The 19,721-nt window shown below is 38.2% G+C and overlaps 1 protein-coding gene across 1 annotated transcript in view; it reads left to right on the top strand.

Moving 5' to 3' along the window:
- The window catches only part of LOC124873250 (contactin-associated protein-like 4), a 147,478-nt gene that overhangs the window by 22,847 nt on the left and 104,910 nt on the right, over positions 1 to 19,721 (top strand). Inside the window, exon 3 of the mRNA XM_047373770.1 lies at positions 11,551 to 11,744. Coding sequence (XP_047229726.1) covers positions 11,551 to 11,744 — 194 coding nt within the window. The remainder of the gene's footprint in view (positions 1 to 11,550; positions 11,745 to 19,721) is intronic.

Here is a 19,721-nt window from a genome sequence, read left to right as displayed (position 1 = left end):
TTAACTTTTTGTCTGACAGCTGTATTTGCAGCACATTTTTTGTTTTAACCAAATAAAGAAACACCCAAGTTTAAAGTTGGGAAACAATTCCTTCCATTATTGAGCACTCTGAGGTTGTCATCAGCTTTCTATGACCTGCTGCATGCTGTTAGTTGTTAGAGCTCAGCCTGTCTGGCATATCTATGTTTTGCTTCACATTGTGTCTTCAGCACCTTTGTGTTATGTCCACTCGGCTGCACCTGTGAACTGTACGTTCAGTTTCACCTAATATGATGTGGCACCCACTGGCAAGTAGCAGAGCATCTACTGCCAGTCCTGTCCTCAGGCCAGGCTGTTGTTTTGGCCATTAGTCTGCTCAGCAAGGGTTTTGGCATTTTTGTTTTGTTCTAATTTGGCTGTTTTGGCATTGTACCGGGGATTGGGATTCAAATCTGGTGAATAATCCAATATAATCATGGCTGAAAGTTAGCCTAAAAGTACGCAAACAACTGTTGGGACCCACAGCCATGGATTACAACATGCGGTATGAACTTTTCTGGAACTTTCAAAATAAATCGCATTAACCTACTTCCAGCCAGCCAGGAAAGGGGATTACTGCAGACTTCCCGTGATGTCACTGGCTGTATAAAAACACCCCCTTTCCAATGAATCAATCTCTAGAGGATTGGGACAGGAGAGGCACAGTCTAAATTAAAATCTTGCTAATAAAGGCAGAATTATTTGTCAGATATTTTCTTGGTCTCTTTGCTTGGTGTCTTAGGTTTTTTGAGTAAATATGTTTGATTTAAACACGAGTTTAGTCACACACTTTCATTCATTACTCGTTTTTAGAGCATTTTGAAAACATCACACCACCTCTCTCACAGTGGTAGCTTGGCTGCCCCTAAGAGTCTTGATATTAGTTGATTTGGTATGGTAATGAGAATTGAAGTGATAATTTGAATGTCCAGCAGACCAGTGATATAATGCTCCTGACCTGTCTTTAACCTCAATTACAGCAGAGTCGTGCAAATGCTTTGGAGTTATTAGTAGCATTTACTGAGGCAGAGATTTCTCCAGGAGTTAAGAAAAATGTATGACGAAAGGTATTATGTTTAGGGGGAAAGAGTTATGTGGGACTACCACATCTGCTGAAAAAAATTAACAAACACATTTCTACTCCCAGTTTCTACTCATCTTTCATGTGTTAAGGTTCTCCTGCAGTGGACGAACAGCATTAGGGGCCTGTTGACACTTTCCTAATTTCCACTCTTGCAGTCATGTAGACTTCACTTGATCCTCTTCTCTTTGTCACTCTCTCATTTCTTTCTTCTCTTTGTCTCTGTACTCTTTGTCTGTCGTCTCTAGTCCAGCTGTAATGAGTAAAGGTCGGCCTGTCTGCTCTCTTCACTTGTGCTGTCAGTTTCTATGTCTTTTACTGAGGTACTTATTAGCTTTGACCTTTATATGCTGCCATAATGAGCAGCAAGCAAAAGGAAAGAAAGGAATATTGGAAAACGCTTCAACAAAGGACTGTTGTTTCATGTTTTTAACATGTCGCTTGTATACATGCTAGTATATATATATATATATTATATATATATGAATAGATAGATAGATAGATAGATAGACGATAGACAGACAGACAGACAGACAGACAGATAGATAGATAGATAGATAGATAGATAGATAGATAGATAGATAGATAGATAGATAGATAGATAGATAGATAGATAGATAGATAGATAGATAGATAGATAGATAGATAGATAGATAGATAGATAGATAGATAGATAGATAGATAGATAGATAGATAGATAGATAGATAGATAGATAGATAGATAGATAGATAGATAGATAGATAGATAGATAGATAGATAGATAGATAGATAGATAGATAGATAGATAGATAGATAGATAGATAGAAAGAAAGAACGCACTGGGCTCCCCCCAGAGGAGCTGGAGGAGGTGTCTGGAGAGTCTGGGCGTCACTGCTGCTCAGTCTGCTGCCCCATCGACCCAGTCCCGAGTACGAGTACGAGTACTATACCGATGTTTTCATTATATCTTGATAACATTTATTTCTTTTAATCTCTGAGCTGGAAATGTCCCCGGAATTGATTTCAGAAAAAAGACTAAAACTATAACTGAAACTAATAAAAACTAAACTGAAACTAAGCATTTAAAAAAGAAAAACAAAGAAAAACAAAACAAAACTAGCAAACAAATGCTAAAAACTAATTAAAACTAAAATAGAATGGAAAACATGAAGTCAAAACTAAATAAAAATAAAATCTAATGAAAATTGCAAAACTATTAAAACCTTGGTAATGCCAACAAGAAGCATGTGAACCCATTTGCCTTAACCTTTACACATGACATAATTTTGACAAATTTTCCTGTCCAACTAAGTTAAAGGCTAAAGTTAAGGCTATATGTTACTTTAGTTACTTTCATTTTATGTTATATGTGTTCAGATGAGGCTTATTTGTCAGATTAAAAGTACCTTTGAAAATAACAACCTTTAAGCAGGTATTAAACATACTTTTCATTACGCCCACATTTCGGAACAAACATTTTTTATTTTTTATTGGTCTGATGCAATGTTCAAATCGTAAATGTGTTTTCTTTAGCAGTACTATATACACTCACTGGCTACTTTATTAGGTACACCCTGCTAGTACCAGGTTGGACCCCCTTTTGCCTTCAGAACTACCTTAATCCTTCGTGGCATAAATTCAACAAGGTACTGGAAACATTCCTCAGAGAGTTTGGTCCATATTGACATGATAGCATCACACAGATGCGAATCTCCCGTTTCACCACATCCCAAAGTTGCTCTATTGGATTGAGATCTGGTGACTGTGGAGGCCATTTGAGTTCAGTGAACTCATTGTCATGTTCAAGAAACCATCTGAGATGATTCGTGCTTTATAACATGTGGCGTTATCCTGCTGGAAGTAACCATGGTACAATGAGGTCATAAAGGGATGGACATGGGCAGCAACAATACTCAGGTAGGGTGTGGTGAAGACACGATGCTCAATTGGTACGAAGAAAATATCCCCCACACCGTTACACCACCAGCACCAGCCTGAACCGGCAGGATGGGTCCATGCTTTCATGTTGTTGACGCCAAATTCTGACCCTACCATCTACCAATGTCGCAGCAGAAATCGAGACTCATCAGACCAGGCAACGTTTTTCCAATCTTCTATTGTGTAATTTTGGTGAGCCTGTGCGAATTGTAGCCTCGGTTTCCTGTTCTTGCTGACAGGAGTGGCACCCGGTGTGCTCTTCTGCTGCTGTAGCCCATCCGCCTCAAGGTTCGACGTGTTTTGCGTTCAGAGATGATCTTCTGCATGACTTGGTTGTAACGAGCGGTTATGAGTTTCTAAAGCCTTTCTATCAGCTCGAACCAGTGTGGCCATTCTCCTCTAACCTCTGGCATCAACAAGGCATTTGCGCCAACAGAACTGCTGCTCACTGGATATTTTCTCTTTTTTGGACCATTCTCTGTAAACCCTAGAGATGGTAGTGCGTGAAAATCCCAGTAGATCAGCAGTTTCTGAAATACTCAGACCAGCCCGTCTGGCACCAACAACAACGCCACGTTCAAAGTCACTTATATCACCTTTCTTCCCCATTCTGATGCTCAGTTTGAACTGCAGCAGATTGTCTTGACCGTGTCTACATGCCTAAATGCATTGAGTTGCTCCCATGTGATTGGCTAATTAGAAATTTGCAGTTGGAACGAGCAGTTGGACAGGTGTACCTAATAAAGTGGCCGGCGAGTGTATAATGTGTTTCACTTTGTGAATTGAGTTGCAGAAATAAATGAGCTTTCCAATAATATTCTAATTTAATGAATGGTTTTTTATGTTGTTCCCTCCATGTACACCGTGTTCCCTCCTGCAGTCCAAAAACATGACTGTTAGATTAATTGGTCTTTCTAGATTGCCCTTAGGTGTGAATGAGTTTTGCATGGTTGTTTGTCCTGTGTGTTTCTGTGTTGCCCTGATGGACTGGCAACCTGTCCAGGGTGTACCGCACCTCTCGCCCGTAGACTGCTGGAGATAGGCACCCCGCGACCCTGTATAAAAGAAGTGGGTATAGAAAATGGATGGATGGATGGATGGATGGATTTGTATGTTCATTTCAAAATAAAAATAAAAGTATGAAAGTAAAAAGCAACATAAGGTAGCAAAAAATGCCACCAAGAAAGCTTACATACAGTCATATTCAATAAATTTGAATATTATTGAAAGTTTTATTGTTTTTAGAAACTTAATTAAAAACAGGCTTACAGCTAATAAAAACACGACATTAAGATTAGAATATCATATTTAAAAACATAATTTTAATACACAAAATGTAGGGTTTGTCAAAAGCTTAATACCCGCTTAAAGGTTATTTTCAAAATGTACTTTTATTCTAACACGAGTCTTATCAGAACACATATTCTAATTTATTTAACATGGCTGTAAAAATTACATAATTGTGATTGTTTACCTCAATTCATGCTAATCTTCCTAGATGGTTCTCACAACAGAAAGCTGCATACTTGACACTTTAGGCATCTATCACTGTCTGATTAATTTGGCTAATAATTGTCTGACGATTTGAGGGAACTCATAAAGCATTTGATATTTTATTTTTATTTGGTCAGTTGACTTGTTAGTATGAAAATAAAATGAAATGCGACAGAGGAGTCATGGAAAACGAATGTACCAGATTATGAGGCAGCTGACCACTGTGATTTCTACTCCTCTGATCTCAGTATACAGGTCCTTCTCAAAATATTAGCATATTGTGATAAAGTTCATTATTTTCCATAATGTCATGATGAAAATTTAACATTCATATATTTTAGATTCATTGTACACTAACTGAAATATTTCAGGTCCTTTATTGTCTTAATACGGATGATTGTGGCATACAGCTCATGAAAACCCAAAATTCCTATCTCACAAAATTAGCATATTTCATCCGACCAAAAAAAGAAAAGTGTTTTTAATACAAAAAACATCAAACTTCAAATAATCATGTACAGTTATGCACTCAATACTTGAAATGACTGCTTCAATGCGGCATGGAGACAATCAGCCTGTGGCACTGCTGAGGTCTTATGGAGGCCCAGGATGCTTCGATAGCGGCCTTTAGCTCATCCAGAGTGTTGGGTCTTGAGTCTCTCAACGTTCTCTTCACAATATCCCACAGATTCTCTATGAGGTTCAGGTCAGGAGAGTTGGCAGGCCAATTGAGCACAGTGATACCATGGTCAGTAAACCATTTACCAGTGGTTTTGGCACTGTGAGCAGGTGCCAGGTTGTGCTGAAAAATGAAATCTTCATCTTCATAAAGCTTTTCAGCAGATGGAAGCATGAAGTGCTCCAAAATCTCCTGATAGCTAGCTGCATTGACCCTGCCCTTGATAAAACACAGTGGACCAACACCAGCAGCTGACACGGCACCCCAGACCATCACTGACTGTGGGTTCTTGACACTGGACTTCTGGCATTTTGGCATTTCCTTCTCCCCAGTCTTCCTCCAGACTCTGGCACCTTGATTTCCGAATGACATGCTGAATTTGCTTTCATCCGAAAAAAGTACTCTGGACCACTGAGCAACAGTCCAGTGCTGCTTCTCTGTAGCCTCTGTTTCTGGTTCAAAAATGGCTTGACTTGGGGAATGCGGCACCTGTAGCCCATTTCCTGCACACGCCTGTGCACGGTGGCTATAGATGCTTCTACTCCAGATTCAATCCACTGCTTCTGCAGGTACCCCAAGGTCTGGAATCGGCCCTTCTCCACAATCTTCCTCAGGGTCCGGTCACCTCTTCTCGTTGTGCAGCGTTTTCTGCCACACTTTTTCCTTCCCACAGACTTCCCACTGAGGTGCCTTGATACAGCACTCTGGGAACAGCCTATTCGTTCAGAAATGTCTTTCTGTGTCTTACCCTCTTGCTTGAGGGTGTCAATAGTGGCCTTCTGGACAGCAGTCAGGTCGGCAGTCTTACCCATGATTGGGGTTTTGAGTGATGAACCAGGCTGGGAGTTTTAAAGGCCTCAGGAATCTTTTGCAGGTGTTTAGAGTTAACTCGTTGATTCAGATGATTAGGTTCATAGCTCGTTTAGAGACCCTTTTAATGATATGCTAATTTTGTGAGATAGGAATTTTGGGTTTTCATGAGCTGTATGCCAAAATCATCCGTATTAAAACAATAAAAGACCTGAAATATTTCAGTTAGTGTGCAATGAATCTAAAATATATGAATGTTAAATTTTCATCATTACATTATGGAAAATAATGAACTTTATCACAATATGCTAATATTTTGAGAAGGACCTGTACATACACACCATCAGATTGGGAGCACATCAGAGATATGACATGACTTAATTTTCTACATAACCATCATTATTTCTTCATATTTAGACCTATGTAAAACGATTTTCAATACACCAGCGTACATCGCAAGAAAAGCCACGACAGCAGTTTAGGAATTAGGTAGAACAATTAGGCCTTTTAAACTCAGGTCAAATGTTTTGAGTATCCTAGCATCTGAGATAAGAGTGTCTCATACTTTGTTCTCATATGTTTGTTGGGATTTTGGCCAATTCCTCCAGACAGAACTGCTGGAACTGTTTCAGGTGTTTAGACCATCTTGCTTACAAACACCTGCTTAGCTCTACCGACAAATTTTCTGTTGGACTGGGCTCAGAGCTTTCTGATGGCCACTCTGAAACATTGACTTTGTTGTTGTTAAACTTCTTTCTAATGATTTTGGTGGTATTATTAGAGTCATTGTCATTTTGAAAAACCAATTTGCACCAAAGCTTTAACTTCTTGACTGACATCTAGAGATGTTACTTTAATGTCGCCATATAAAAGTTATTTCTTCATGATCTCATCTACTTTTTTTAGTAAACCAATTTCTTCTGGAGCAAATCAACACACAACATGATGCTGCCACCCCTGTACTTCACAGCTAGGATGGTGTACACAGGCTTGCAAACTTTCCTCATTTTGCTCAAATGTAACACTGGTCATTATCATTAAACACTTCAATTTAAGTTTCATCAGACCACAGGACACATCAAGATCTTTTTCCCTGAGTGTATTTGCAAACTCGTACTCGTCGCCTCCCACTTCATCCGGAACTGGATCGCAGGTGCTGCAGACTCAGTAGAGACTGCTAGACTTCCCTTTCCCCAGACACCTCCTCCAGTTCCTCCTTCACAAGGTCTAATTTGTTTGTTCTGGGATTGATATTCTGAGTTCAGACCCAAGCACACACATCTCTGGGAAACAAAATCAGCCTGCTTCCTGAAATGTATGATAGTTTGACATTCCATGTTGTTTATACTTGCACATAATTGTACCCAAGAATGTACCCAAACACGTGGAGGTCTGAAATTTCTGATATCTTGGGTGATTTCTTTTGAATTGTAAATTATGTCACAGAGTGAAGCAGTGTGTGTGAGGTTTGCCTTAAAAGACATCCACAGGTGAGCTTCCAGGTAGCTGAAATGTTTGCCTATAACTTAAATACACCTATCAAAAGCTGCAAATCCATGGCATGATGATCTGACCTTTCCCAAACTGTTTAATAGCATAGTGATCTTGGTGAATGTAAGTGTCTGAATAAAAGAAAAATTCTACCAAAGGTTTTCTCTCTCAATATTCTGGCATTCAGCAAATAGAAATATTTTGGTAATCCTAACTGAACTAAAACTGAAAAGCGTTTTGTCTGCTTTTAAAGTCAATCAGAAAAGAAAGATAGACTTTTTATATAGTGTATGCAAATATCTGGTTTCAACACCACAGATTGAATCTATGGAAGTGTTTAAAATTAAATAAATAAATGAAACATTAAATAATTATCTTCATTTATAAATAATAGATAAACATATAATGTGACAATGACATTGTAAAATAATTGAATGCATATTCAATTCTCAGCTTATTATTATGAAATATATTTTATTTTCCATTAAAAATCAGCTTTATAATATAAAAGAATTTTCATATAAAAATTTTACCTAATAATTGAAATGATTGCTGGGGCTATTTTTATGTAATTCCAGCAGTTTTTTTTATATGTCAAAATGTAATTTTTTTTTAAACCCAGCTTTTATTTCAAAAAGCCAGCTTTTATTTTTAAAGGGTTATTTTCCCCATGACCTTTTATTTCATAATGTCACTTTACAACTGAATGACTGTGGGCCAATCAGCATCAACGGGCTGGACCAGCATTCTCATTGGCTGATCCTACATAGAAATTAGTTTCCTGGGTACCTGACCCCTGAGCAGCTACTGCACCAGCCCAAGGGTTAGGAAGGATGGTGGAGTTTCTTTAACTTCATTCAGCTCTGGTTACCTTAGCATATCAAATTGAGAAGAATAATTCATCATATGATCCCCTTTTGAGTTGCCTGGATGACATGGACGCATGTAATATGCAGAGCACAGCACCCAAGACTTCAGTGCTGTCTGGCATAACCATCAGGGTTTTTGCTGTCATGTTTTCTGTTTCACCCCACACAATTCACTGCGGTCAAGTGAGCCGACAGTCACGCCAGCCGATGTTAGCTCTCTGTTATGAAGATTAGCTTCACACATACACGGTGCATTACGGTAATAAAGTAGACCAGACGCCTATCAAGGCAACGGTTGAGAAATTAAGAGGAAAACAGAAAAGTGACCTTCAGAACATTTATATTAATGACATTTTACAACTTTCACATACATGTTTATGTTAAAATAAACATTTCATAATTTTATTGTAGAGTGCGAAGTTCATGAAACTCCACCATCCTTCCTAAACCTTGGGCTGGTGCAGTAGCTGCTCAGGGAGCAGGTACCCAGGAAACTAATCTCTATGTAAGGATCAGCCAATGAGGATGCTGGTCCAGCCCGTTGATGCTGATTGGCCAACAGTCATTCAGTTGTAAACTGGCAGAATGAAATAAATAGGCCATGGGGAAAAATAACTCTTATAAAACAAAAGCTGGCTTTTTGAAATAAAAGCTGACTTTTAAGAAATGGCATTTTGAAAAAAAAAAAAATGCTGAAATTTCATAAAATCAGACTCAGCAAGAATTTCAATTATTAGGTAAAATTTTATATGAAAGTTCTTTTATATTATAACGCTGTTTTTTCATGGAAAATGAAATATATTTTATAATAATGAGCTGAGAATTTAATATGTATTCAATAATTTAACAATTTCATTGTCACATTATATGTTTATCTATTAATTATTGATGTAGGTACTTAATGCAATTGCAAAAAGCTGCAATTTTGGGTTCAGAATGTGTTAAAAACATTCAGCTCCTGGTGCATTTATTGGAACTGAAAGTTTGCAATTTTGTCTTTTTTTCCTTTTATAGATGTTTAAAAAACAAATACCACAAAGTACCAAGGTTAATCACATTTGTCATATTTATATAATTAATTCTCATTGACAGTACCACCATTCTTTAGTTTATATGTATCAATCTTAGCAAGCTATATTAATACAGTGTTTATATTTAGTGCTTTATAATTAAAGCAAAGCAATGACAGTTGCATGTGTGTATGTGTGGTATTGATTATTATTGTTGCTCTGTTAACAACACATAACCATCATTCACGCTGTCTCTCATACTCTTTAGGGTTGGCTGCTTTTTCATGGTTGAGGGTTTGTGTGGGTGTGTGTTTCTGTGTCTTCACTGTAGAGGAGAAATCACTTTAACTGGCACTGTAAGTTTGCTTTACACAGACACTGCACTTCTTCATTAAACATGCACACACAAACAAACAAACACACATACACATTCTACATGCTCAGGATGGGATAGACTCGAAGAAAAAACTCAATGCAATCAAATTGGTTGCTTACCTAGACAGCTTTTTTCACAAAGCTCATTCGCTAAAAGCAATCATATTGGACTGTAATCTGAATCAGGGTTTGAATTGATTAAACTGGACTGAGCTGGACTGCAGTGAATTACGTGGAATTGGACTGTAAGTAATAAGGTTTAAACCTCCCTACCTTCATGGATGACCTACATAAATATATTGAATGGAACCCTTCTGAGATTTTATCCCACATGTTTGTTTTCATTCAGGCATACATCTAACCATACATTAGGCATGCCACCAGAGCAGGAATGAAGTTGCAGCATAGTTAGCTTTTAACAAGGCATAGCCAAAGATCAGCACTGTATTACAGCCAAACTCTTTCTCAGTCCATTTGTCATTGTTTCAGTCTATTCTTGCACTTGACAAATCCAGCTTTGATCCCCCCTATAGTGTTTTGCTGAAACAAAATGTTTAAATACCAAACAGACTTATTTCGTTTTTTTAAGAGATGTTATTCTCAACAGACCAATTTAGAACTTTAAGATAAGAACACTAACTTCATATATAAGAGACAACAGACGGTATGTACTTCCTGCATGAAATTAAACTTTTCTGATTATTTTCTAAATTTTTTAAAAGAAAGGAGGCATTACATTTTAAACATGCATTTTGTTTTTATCCAGGTTATGATTTTTGATATGTTCCCTCTCTTTGTACCAGTTTGCCTCCTCATTTATTTTTCCAGAAAACCTATTCTGTACTATTGTTAGTGGATTCAAGCAATCAGGTGCCATCTTATAGACAGACAGAAAGCTGCTTTTAGGTTGTTTAAAAAACGTCTTGGGAGGATCAAAATTGCACTTAAATTTTAAGTTCTAATATGCCAAAACACCTAAATGAAACTCATAAAATTCTTATTTTAGTCAAGGACTCAAGGATACAAATCATTTAGAAAAATGCAATCCAGTCTTTTAATAGTATCAGAACAGTCTAACTTTTTTCAACAAATCTGATTTGGAGCTTTCTTAAAGCGAACATTAGCTCCCATCCCTTCATTTCAATATATTCTTGTTTGTTTCTCTTTTTTAATGAATACATTGTGTCAGACTTTCCTTTGGTTTAATGGGATTTTTATCATTCCACACTACAAACACAGTGTGAATAAACCTCATATCAAACTGGATGCCCTCTCCAGCTGTTGCAACAGCTGTTGTCAGGACTAAACTGAAGCGTGTTACCCCTGAGAGGCACGGTTGTGTTCTGCAAATCACTGTGGAGAGGACAAATGTTTCGGCTCAGTGACTTCAATCATATCAGTGCAGAAATGTGAATAGACAAGATTTTCAGTTACTTTGAACCACATTGTGCTTACTCATGGTGGCTTATGGCTAAAATATGGAGCTTTATAAACAGTGAATCATACAAGGATGCTTGGGTGTCTTCCCAGAAGAAGAATATTTAGCTGGAGACAACCATAATAAAATCTCAGCACAGTGTATGCTGCACATTTTAAAGTCACCGTTTAAATATTTAATTTAAAGCTTTGTAAAGAGAAATAAATACAATAATTCTCATGATTGTGCCTAACACTGCTTTTTTGTACATAACTAATTACAATTACTACCTCCCTGAATCTACCCTAGCTTAATTAGTTGTACTAAGTGTACATAGCCAGAAAATTACTGTCATTCAATTGTTATTTATCTCTTTTTACTTGTACAGGAGCTGGAGGCTGGTCTCCTCTGTTGTCAGATAAGTACCAGTGGTTGGAGGTGGATCTGCAGAGACGAACCCAGATAACCGCTGTTGCCACACAAGGCCGCTACGGCAGCTCTGATTGGCTCACGTCTTACCTGTTGATGTTCAGCGACACAGGACACAACTGGAGACAACATCGGCAGGAAGACAGCTTAGGGGTAAACTTTCTAACCACTTGCAAAAAAGCAGTTAATGTTAAAGCGTCCTTTTCGTACACTGTTTGATGATGACTGTCCTTTTTACACAATCAATTTGAACAGAAATGACAACCTGACAATATATTCAAGGCTATATTTAAGATCTAAGGCGGCTATGTTTAGTTAATTTCTTTTTTAACAAACTCATACTTCGCACTGAGGGTTTTTATGTTCATGGTATCTAGGAAATGTGCCACCCATTCAATGATTCTTTTTCTGATAATAACAAAAAGAAAATTACTGTATCAAAAAAATTATTTTTGATGCCGTATATAAAATCAAAAGATCTTTATTTGGTTTTAAATGTAGTTGTTGATCTGAGCTGATCTATAGATAACTACCAACTGGCATTATAAACTTATAAACTTGACAGTTTTATATTATAACTGGGATCTAATTGTTTGATCAATGTTATTGAATGTGAATCTGTCATTTTGATTGCATTATCCGAATATTTACGGTATATATTTCTGTAAATAAGCAGTGCTAAGATTGTGACACACTTGGTTTCCTGAATCAACAGGTGTGAGATGTTGAGATGCTGAACTGAAAAGCAAAATGGATAATGATAAATAATTAAGTCCACTGGACTAATAATTAAGATGGGATTTTTTAAAGAAATAAAAAAATGTACTTAGAAATAAACAAAACAAACATATTTTGGTTATTAATGCTGTCTGTGTTGTCATCATGCCCGTGTTTAACTGAATTAGTAGAAATGCATGGATTTTTAAATGATATATGTAGTCATGAGTCTGTTTGACTGTTATTCTATGGTTTGGAGGTGAAACACAGTGGACCTCAAGCAACTTGGTTTCTGTGTCTCTCCACTCTTTCACCAGACTCTAGGACCTTGATTTCTAAATGAAATTCAAAATTTACTTTCATTTGGAATCAGGCCGTTGGACCACTGAGCAGCAATGTAGACCTTTCTCTCCTTACCTCAGGCAATATGCTTCCATTGTCTTTGGTTCAGTAGTAGTTTAACCCACAGAAAGCCACAGTTGTAACTTATGTATGTCCTGGATACGTACGTCCCTGTGCCATGGCTCTTAAAGCACTGACTCAATGCTTTGTGAATCTCCAAACTTCCAGCTTCACTATCTTCTCAAGGCTGTTGTTTCTGCATCTTTTCCTGCCTTAATTGTTCCAGTAATATGCTTGGACTTTGGAAAGCCAGCTTGTTTTGCAATGACCTTTTGTGGCGTACCCATTTTGGTGCTAATGCCTGTCTCTCAAAGTCTTCCACATAACTGTGTAGCCAAAACATAACATTTCTGGGTTACACATAAATTTACTTGGTCTTATGTAATAAAGTTTCCGAGATACTGAATTTAGGGTTTTCATTCACTCTAAGTCATAATAATCAGAATTAACCAACCTTTCAACAATATTCTAATTTATTGATATGCATACAGGCCAATCTATTTTTTTTCTTTCAAAAAAATGTAGCAGCTAGAAGTTTAAATCATACCTTAGTCTACTAAAAGTACTGACAGAACAGCCCATTGAAATAAATCTAATCTTTTTTCTTTTTCCTTTAGTCCATAGTGTAATTTATTAGCTTTTTCTATATATTTTGATGACTTTTTATCTATATGCCTCCATTCTCTCAATTTTGATAAAAATATATTGGCTTAGTTTATTATTTTGAAAGCACCAAATTGCAACCCACCTGACACGTCCAACTTCTGTACAAATTATGATCATTACTGGACGTGAAGTCAACCAACTTCAGATGGAAAAGCTTGCGTTTTGAATACAAAAGATGAAAACTCCCTCTTTTGCCTGGGTGTTTGTGCAGATGGTGAGAAACACTTTGCACTTCTCACTCTGTGCTAAGCCTAGAAGAATAGACAACTAGATTGACTTCAGGTGTTTTCATTACTTCAATGGCCATAAGTGTATAAAATAATGCACACAGGCATGCTGGCTGCTTCACAGAGCCACACTCGCAAATCTGCACGGTAGACAACTTGGGGTTTAAGGCCTTGCCCAGGGGGAACTTTAATATGCAGAGGGAGAGGGAGCTGGAATAAAACCCACAACTTTCTAACTGGAAGAAAACTACCGTTCTCAGTAAGCCACAGCCACCCTGTGAAACTCTGTGAATTCAAGTGTTTGGTCGTGTTAAGATGCCACCTGTGTAGCAGAATCATTTCTGAAATTTTCTTACTACTAACCATTCTGCAATCAACTGTTATTGTACCATAACAAAGTCAAAACAAACACAGACTGGCAGGCCACAAAATTCACAGAAATAAGACAGAAAGGAAGAAGATACCAACTGTCTACAGGAACAGTGCATTTAGCTTCTTGGAATAAGTTTTCACAGGATTCGCTGCGGAGTTTTGAAGCTAGGTGTGAGATTTGTCCTGCAGATACAGTACAGACCAAAGGTTTGGACACACCTTCTCATTCAAAGAGTTGTCTTTATTTTCATGACTATGAATATTGTAGTTTCACACTGAAGGCATCAAAACTATGAATTAACACATGTGGAATTATATACTGAACAAAAAAGTGTGAAACAACTGAAATATGTCTTATATTCTAGGTTCTTCAAAGTAGCCACCTTTTACTTTGATTACTGCTCCGCACACTCTTGGCATTCTGTTGATGAGCTTCAAGAGGTAGTCACCTGAAATGGTTTTCACTTCACAGGTGTGCCCTGTCAGGTTTAATAAGTGGGATTTCAAGCCTTATAAATGGGGTTGGGGCCATCAGTTGTGTTGTGCAGGAGGTGGATACAGTACACAGCTGATAGTCCTACTGAATAGACTGTTAGAATTTGTATTATGGCAAGAAAAAAGCAGCTAAGTAAAGAAAAACGAGTGGCCATCATTACTTTAAGAAATGAAGGTCAGTCAGTCCGAACAATTGGGGAAACTTTGAAAGTGTCCCCAAGTGCAGTCGCAAAAACCATCAAGAGCTACAAAGAAACTGGCTCACATGAGGACCGCCCCAGAAAAGGAAGACCAAGAGTCACTTCTGCTGCGGACGATAAGTTCATCTGAGTTACGAGCCTCAGAAATCGCAGGTTAACAGCAGCTCAGATTAGAGTACAGGTCAATGCCACACAGAGTTCTAGCAGCAGATACATCTCTAGAACAACTGTTAAGAGGAGACTGTGTGAATCAGGCCTTCATGGTAAAATAGCTGCTAGGAAACCACTGCTGAGGACAGGCAACAAGCAGAAGAGACTTGTTTGGGCTAAAGAACACAAGGAATGGAAATTAGACCAGTGGAAATCTGTGTTTTGATCTGATGAGTCCAAGTTTGAGATCTTTGGTTCCAACCATCGTGTCTTTGTGCGGCGCAGAAGAGGTGAACGGATGGACTCTACATGCCTGGTTCCCACCGTGAAGCATGGAGGAGGAGGTGTGATGGTGTGGGGGTACTTTGCTGGTGACACTGTTGGGGATTTATTCAAAATTGAAGGCATACTGAACCAGCATGGCTACCACAGCATCTTGCAGCAGCATGCTATTCCATCCGGTTTGCGTTTAGTTGGACCATCATTTATTTTTCAACAGGACAATGACCCCAAACACACCTCCAGGCTGTGTAAGGGCTATTTGACCAAGAAGGAGAATGATGGGGTGCTGTGCCAGATGACCTGGCCTCCACAGTCACCGGACCTGAACCCAGTCGAGATGGTTTGGGTTGAGCTGGACCGCAGAGTGAAGGCAAAAGGGCCAACAAGTGCTAAGCATCTCTGGGAACTCCTTCAAGACTGTTGGAAAACCATTTCAGGTGACTACCTCTTGAAGCTCATCAACAGAATACCAAGAGTGTGCGGAGCAGTAATCAAAGCAAAAGGTGGCTACTTTGAAGAACCTAGAATATAAGACATATTTTCAGTTGTTTCACACTTTTTTGTTCAGTATATAATTCCACATGTGTTAATTCATAGTTTTGATGCCTTCAGTGTGAAACTACAATATTCATAGTCATGAAAATAAAGAAAACTCTTTGAATGAGAAGGTGTGTCCAAACTTTTGGTCTGTACTGTATCCCATTGTGGATTGTGGTTTAATGGCCCCATAACCTTGGTGTTATCAAGTCCTGATGGATATGAAGGAAGGCAGATATATCTCATAGAAATTGGTTAAGTCAAACCAAAACAGCTCTTGAATCCAGATAAAAAATGTAGATTTGATTTTGTGAACTTTCAATTACATTTGTGGGAATGGTACTGCATGCAGTACCAAATGCATTCTAAAGGTTAACAGCAAACCAGGCAGCAAGGAACATCACAGATAATATGACCGTATGGGGCTGCTGTCAGAGACTTTCACCTCTGCTGATAGGTGGTTGATGCTGTTGTTAAAACAGACTGCCTGCTGATGCGAAATGTCATAGCTTTAATTCATGCAGCGGCAAAGCTGTCAAAAATATAAATCTGCTACAAAAGAGCTGGCATGCGAGGGTAAAAGTGTGTGACAATGTCAATTCCTTTCTGTGTGCATCTGTTTATTGCCTTTATTTGTTTACAAACATAACCAGCACTTTTAGCATATTACGAGTAGAAACAAACCTGTCTTCAATGAGGAAATAACTGTAAGAATTACAGGGAATTATGTGTGCAGTAGTTCACTAACCATTTGATGCTATTCAGGAAACATTCAGGCATCTTCTGTTTCTTTTCAAGAACAAAGGGAACACCCATCTTCTCACTATATCAGCCTGTGGTGCAGCTTTTAATTCAGACTTCCATAGAAGATTTTCACACTGTGTGAAGAATACAAACTCCCCTACAGACACATCTCCTGAAAGAATAAAGGCATGACTTCTTCAGCATTAAAACTCGTTGATTTGACACTCAGCATGTAGGGCAGTACGCCCCATCAGCTGTCAGATTGTGCTTAGAACTCTACGCATTAGTCAGGATGGTTTAGTGTCACAGAAAAGGTGCGAGCTTGACTGTAAAAACAGCTTCCTCCCTATTTTTGCAACTCAGATTTATTCCTGTTCCGAGTGAAAAATCAAATTACCTGAGTTATATTAAATGAGTTTTACTTTCCAAAGTGCTAAAGTTTTTTCACTGCATCTGCCTCACTATATTATAGAGCTCTATTCAAACTTTTAGCCATTTATTCAAATATATGGTTATGCTTTGAAAAAGAATGTGCTAAACTAAATGGTCATTAAGACCCCAAATAGAAAGAATACACTTTAGCCCTCAGAAAGGTCCTGGCATAATTATGGCTGGATATTTGAAACCTTTACTTTTGATAGTAAAGTTCATTGGTTGTTTTCCTGGCAGGGACAAGGCTTTCAAGCACATTTTGCACATTTTTAACAGGGTCTATAGTGGGGCCATTGCACAAGGTCAGTGTTAGCAATTTTTCAATTTAATCTAAAACCAGTTTTAATGTGTGACAGATCATTATCCTGGTGATTGGGTTCTCAAACACCCTGGAAAAGGTTTAGATCAATCATCCTCAGCATAAAAAGCATTTGTCATATCACAAAAATATGGACAGAAATCAATGCATGATAAGAGTTAGGACATAAATGATTCATGCTTTTTTAAGTTTTACTGTAAGTGTTCTGTAACAGTTAACACTGAGGACTCAAAAATTCTGCCACAAGCTTTTACAAAGAATATGTTTATTGAACATAAGTCAGGGTTATTTATTTGGTCATGGAACACCTCTTGAAACTCTGCAGCAGTGAAACACAGGTGGGGATGCAGTAGCCTAGAGAGAATGATGGTCGGCAGGGGGACTCAGGGTTACAGGGGTTACAGCCCGATCACGCGGGAAGGAGACATAGAAACTGAGGCATTTTTCAACACTCTCTTCAGTCTGTAGTGTGCTATTCAAGTAGCAGTTGCTGACAATGACATGTCATTGATGAAGGCAGGAGAGGTACTCCAAAAACACAGCCTGCGTTCCATACACTGAAAGAATCCAAAGTTGAAGCACCAATCCAAAATCTAGATAAGTGGTCAACAAACAGGCAATGGCCAAACACAGGAAGGCAGAGGTCATAATACATATGGGTTAGACATGAACCTGTGGCTGAGATTTAGAGCATAGCTCGATATCCGGATATCCAAAAGGCAGTAGAAGCTCGTCATGAGCAAGACAAGGTGAGAACAATCCAGGGAATTACAACTAGTTGGCAACTTGAAGACAAACCAGAGCAAATAAATAAACACTGAACATCTACTAGCACAAGGCTATCAATAATCTGGCAGAGAGACCTTTTGTAGTGCTGCACAAAGATGAGACAGAGAAACTATTAGGCTTGACCCAGGTGGGCTGGATAAGGCTGAGACTTTTTGAACTAATTTTATATAATCTTTGTTTGTGTCATCACTCCTGTTTTAAATGAATGTGTTATCATTTAACAGGAATGACTAACAGTAATGCATGTTTTACTGAAATGTTTAATTGATGCAATTTACTTAAATAATTAAAAAATGTGATCAAAAGTATTAGAAAATATTTACTAAGTTAAAATATTATAGATATATTGAATTTAGCCCTGATACACCAGGTGAATAAAACCTTCTAACTTAAATCTCTCCTTATCAAGAAGTTAGAGTTCAAATAATTGCTTCTTGAGCCAAAAAAAACACAAAAACCCACAAAAAACTGTTTCTATGTTTGTGAAGTAGAGGAGTGGCACAGGAAGGAGTAGTACAACATTAAAAACATAATTTGAAACAATGAGGAAGCTGCATCAATAGCTAATTAGTTTATGGCCCAAAAAGGTAAAACCATATATCCGTTAGGGTTATATGACAAAAGAAAGAAACAAAACTTTCTAAATTCCAGCATAACAAGTGTTTGCTTGGATATGACCACCAAAATGCACACATATTAGACAGATACTTTATCCATAAATTGCGTTATTCTGACAAGTTATACCACATAAATCTTACTTGCTAAAAGTTGTCGCTGCACCTGATTCAGCAGAATTTTGCATGCGGACCATGTGAAGGACCTTGAATTCATTATTTTCTATCATGTGCACAGGATTAAGGAACTTCTTCTCCACAGTTGCTTGGTTGTTAATTCTCCCATCCTCCCATCCTTTCCTTAGTCTCATCTTTTCATCGTCTTTCTTTCTCCTTCCTTGACTGAAACCTTGTCAGAAGCTGCTCATATTTCAAAAGGTCCTCGGGCGAGTAAATGAGATGCCGTTCTCCTCGGCATCCTCAGCCGGAAACAGAGCCATTTGTTGAGCTTAATGCTCGGCTGCCCAGCAGGCTCAACCCTTCAAAGCACTGAAGACGGTACTGAGATCACAATTATGCAGTGCCAGAGAAGCCAATCGTTCTCACAAAGCCTCATCAGCTAACACACAGACACACTCAGACCATGTCACAAGCTGTTCAGTGGATAGAGCAAAGGGTGTGCATTCAAATACATGCATGCATAACTACAACTGTAGCTTAATGTTCGTGTTTTAGGGGATATGTTTCAAAATGAGGTTTTTCTCTGTGGGTACCTGTCAAACAGAGAGCCTTGCTGGATTTCCAAAGGCAGCTGATTGGGGAAAATGGAAACTATTAGTCTTGTAAAAGAGGCTTAGTACAGACATAAAAGGGGTTCCAGGGTTATTGATCGCTGGGTGGGGGGTGGCGGTGATGGTTGATTGGGGTGGCTACCAGATGGGATCAATGGACTGTCAGGTCAAAATTTGAGCATGCAGATGGGTGTCTCAAGGCTGAGCAGCTGGGGAGACTGTTTCTCTACACCAAGTGTTACCAGAACGAGTGTTGCATCCCTTTAAAATGGAGATGTTGAGGATGTTTTATCTGCATTTTATTTTGTCAACATGTCGGCCACTGAAGCTGCTATAGCCCCTAGCAGTTTGAAAAACCAACGATTGTGCGTCTTGATTTTAACCATTAAAGTATATACCTCTAATTTCTTTTAATAGATGGTTCGGATTTTGTGAATGGAAGTTCTGTGAAGT

This window comes from Girardinichthys multiradiatus, chromosome 9, assembly GCF_021462225.1.
Source record: "Girardinichthys multiradiatus isolate DD_20200921_A chromosome 9, DD_fGirMul_XY1, whole genome shotgun sequence".
In the NCBI taxonomy this organism is placed as follows: domain Eukaryota; kingdom Metazoa; phylum Chordata; class Actinopteri; order Cyprinodontiformes; family Goodeidae; genus Girardinichthys; species Girardinichthys multiradiatus.
This window is presented reverse-complemented; position numbering and strand designations above follow the sequence as displayed.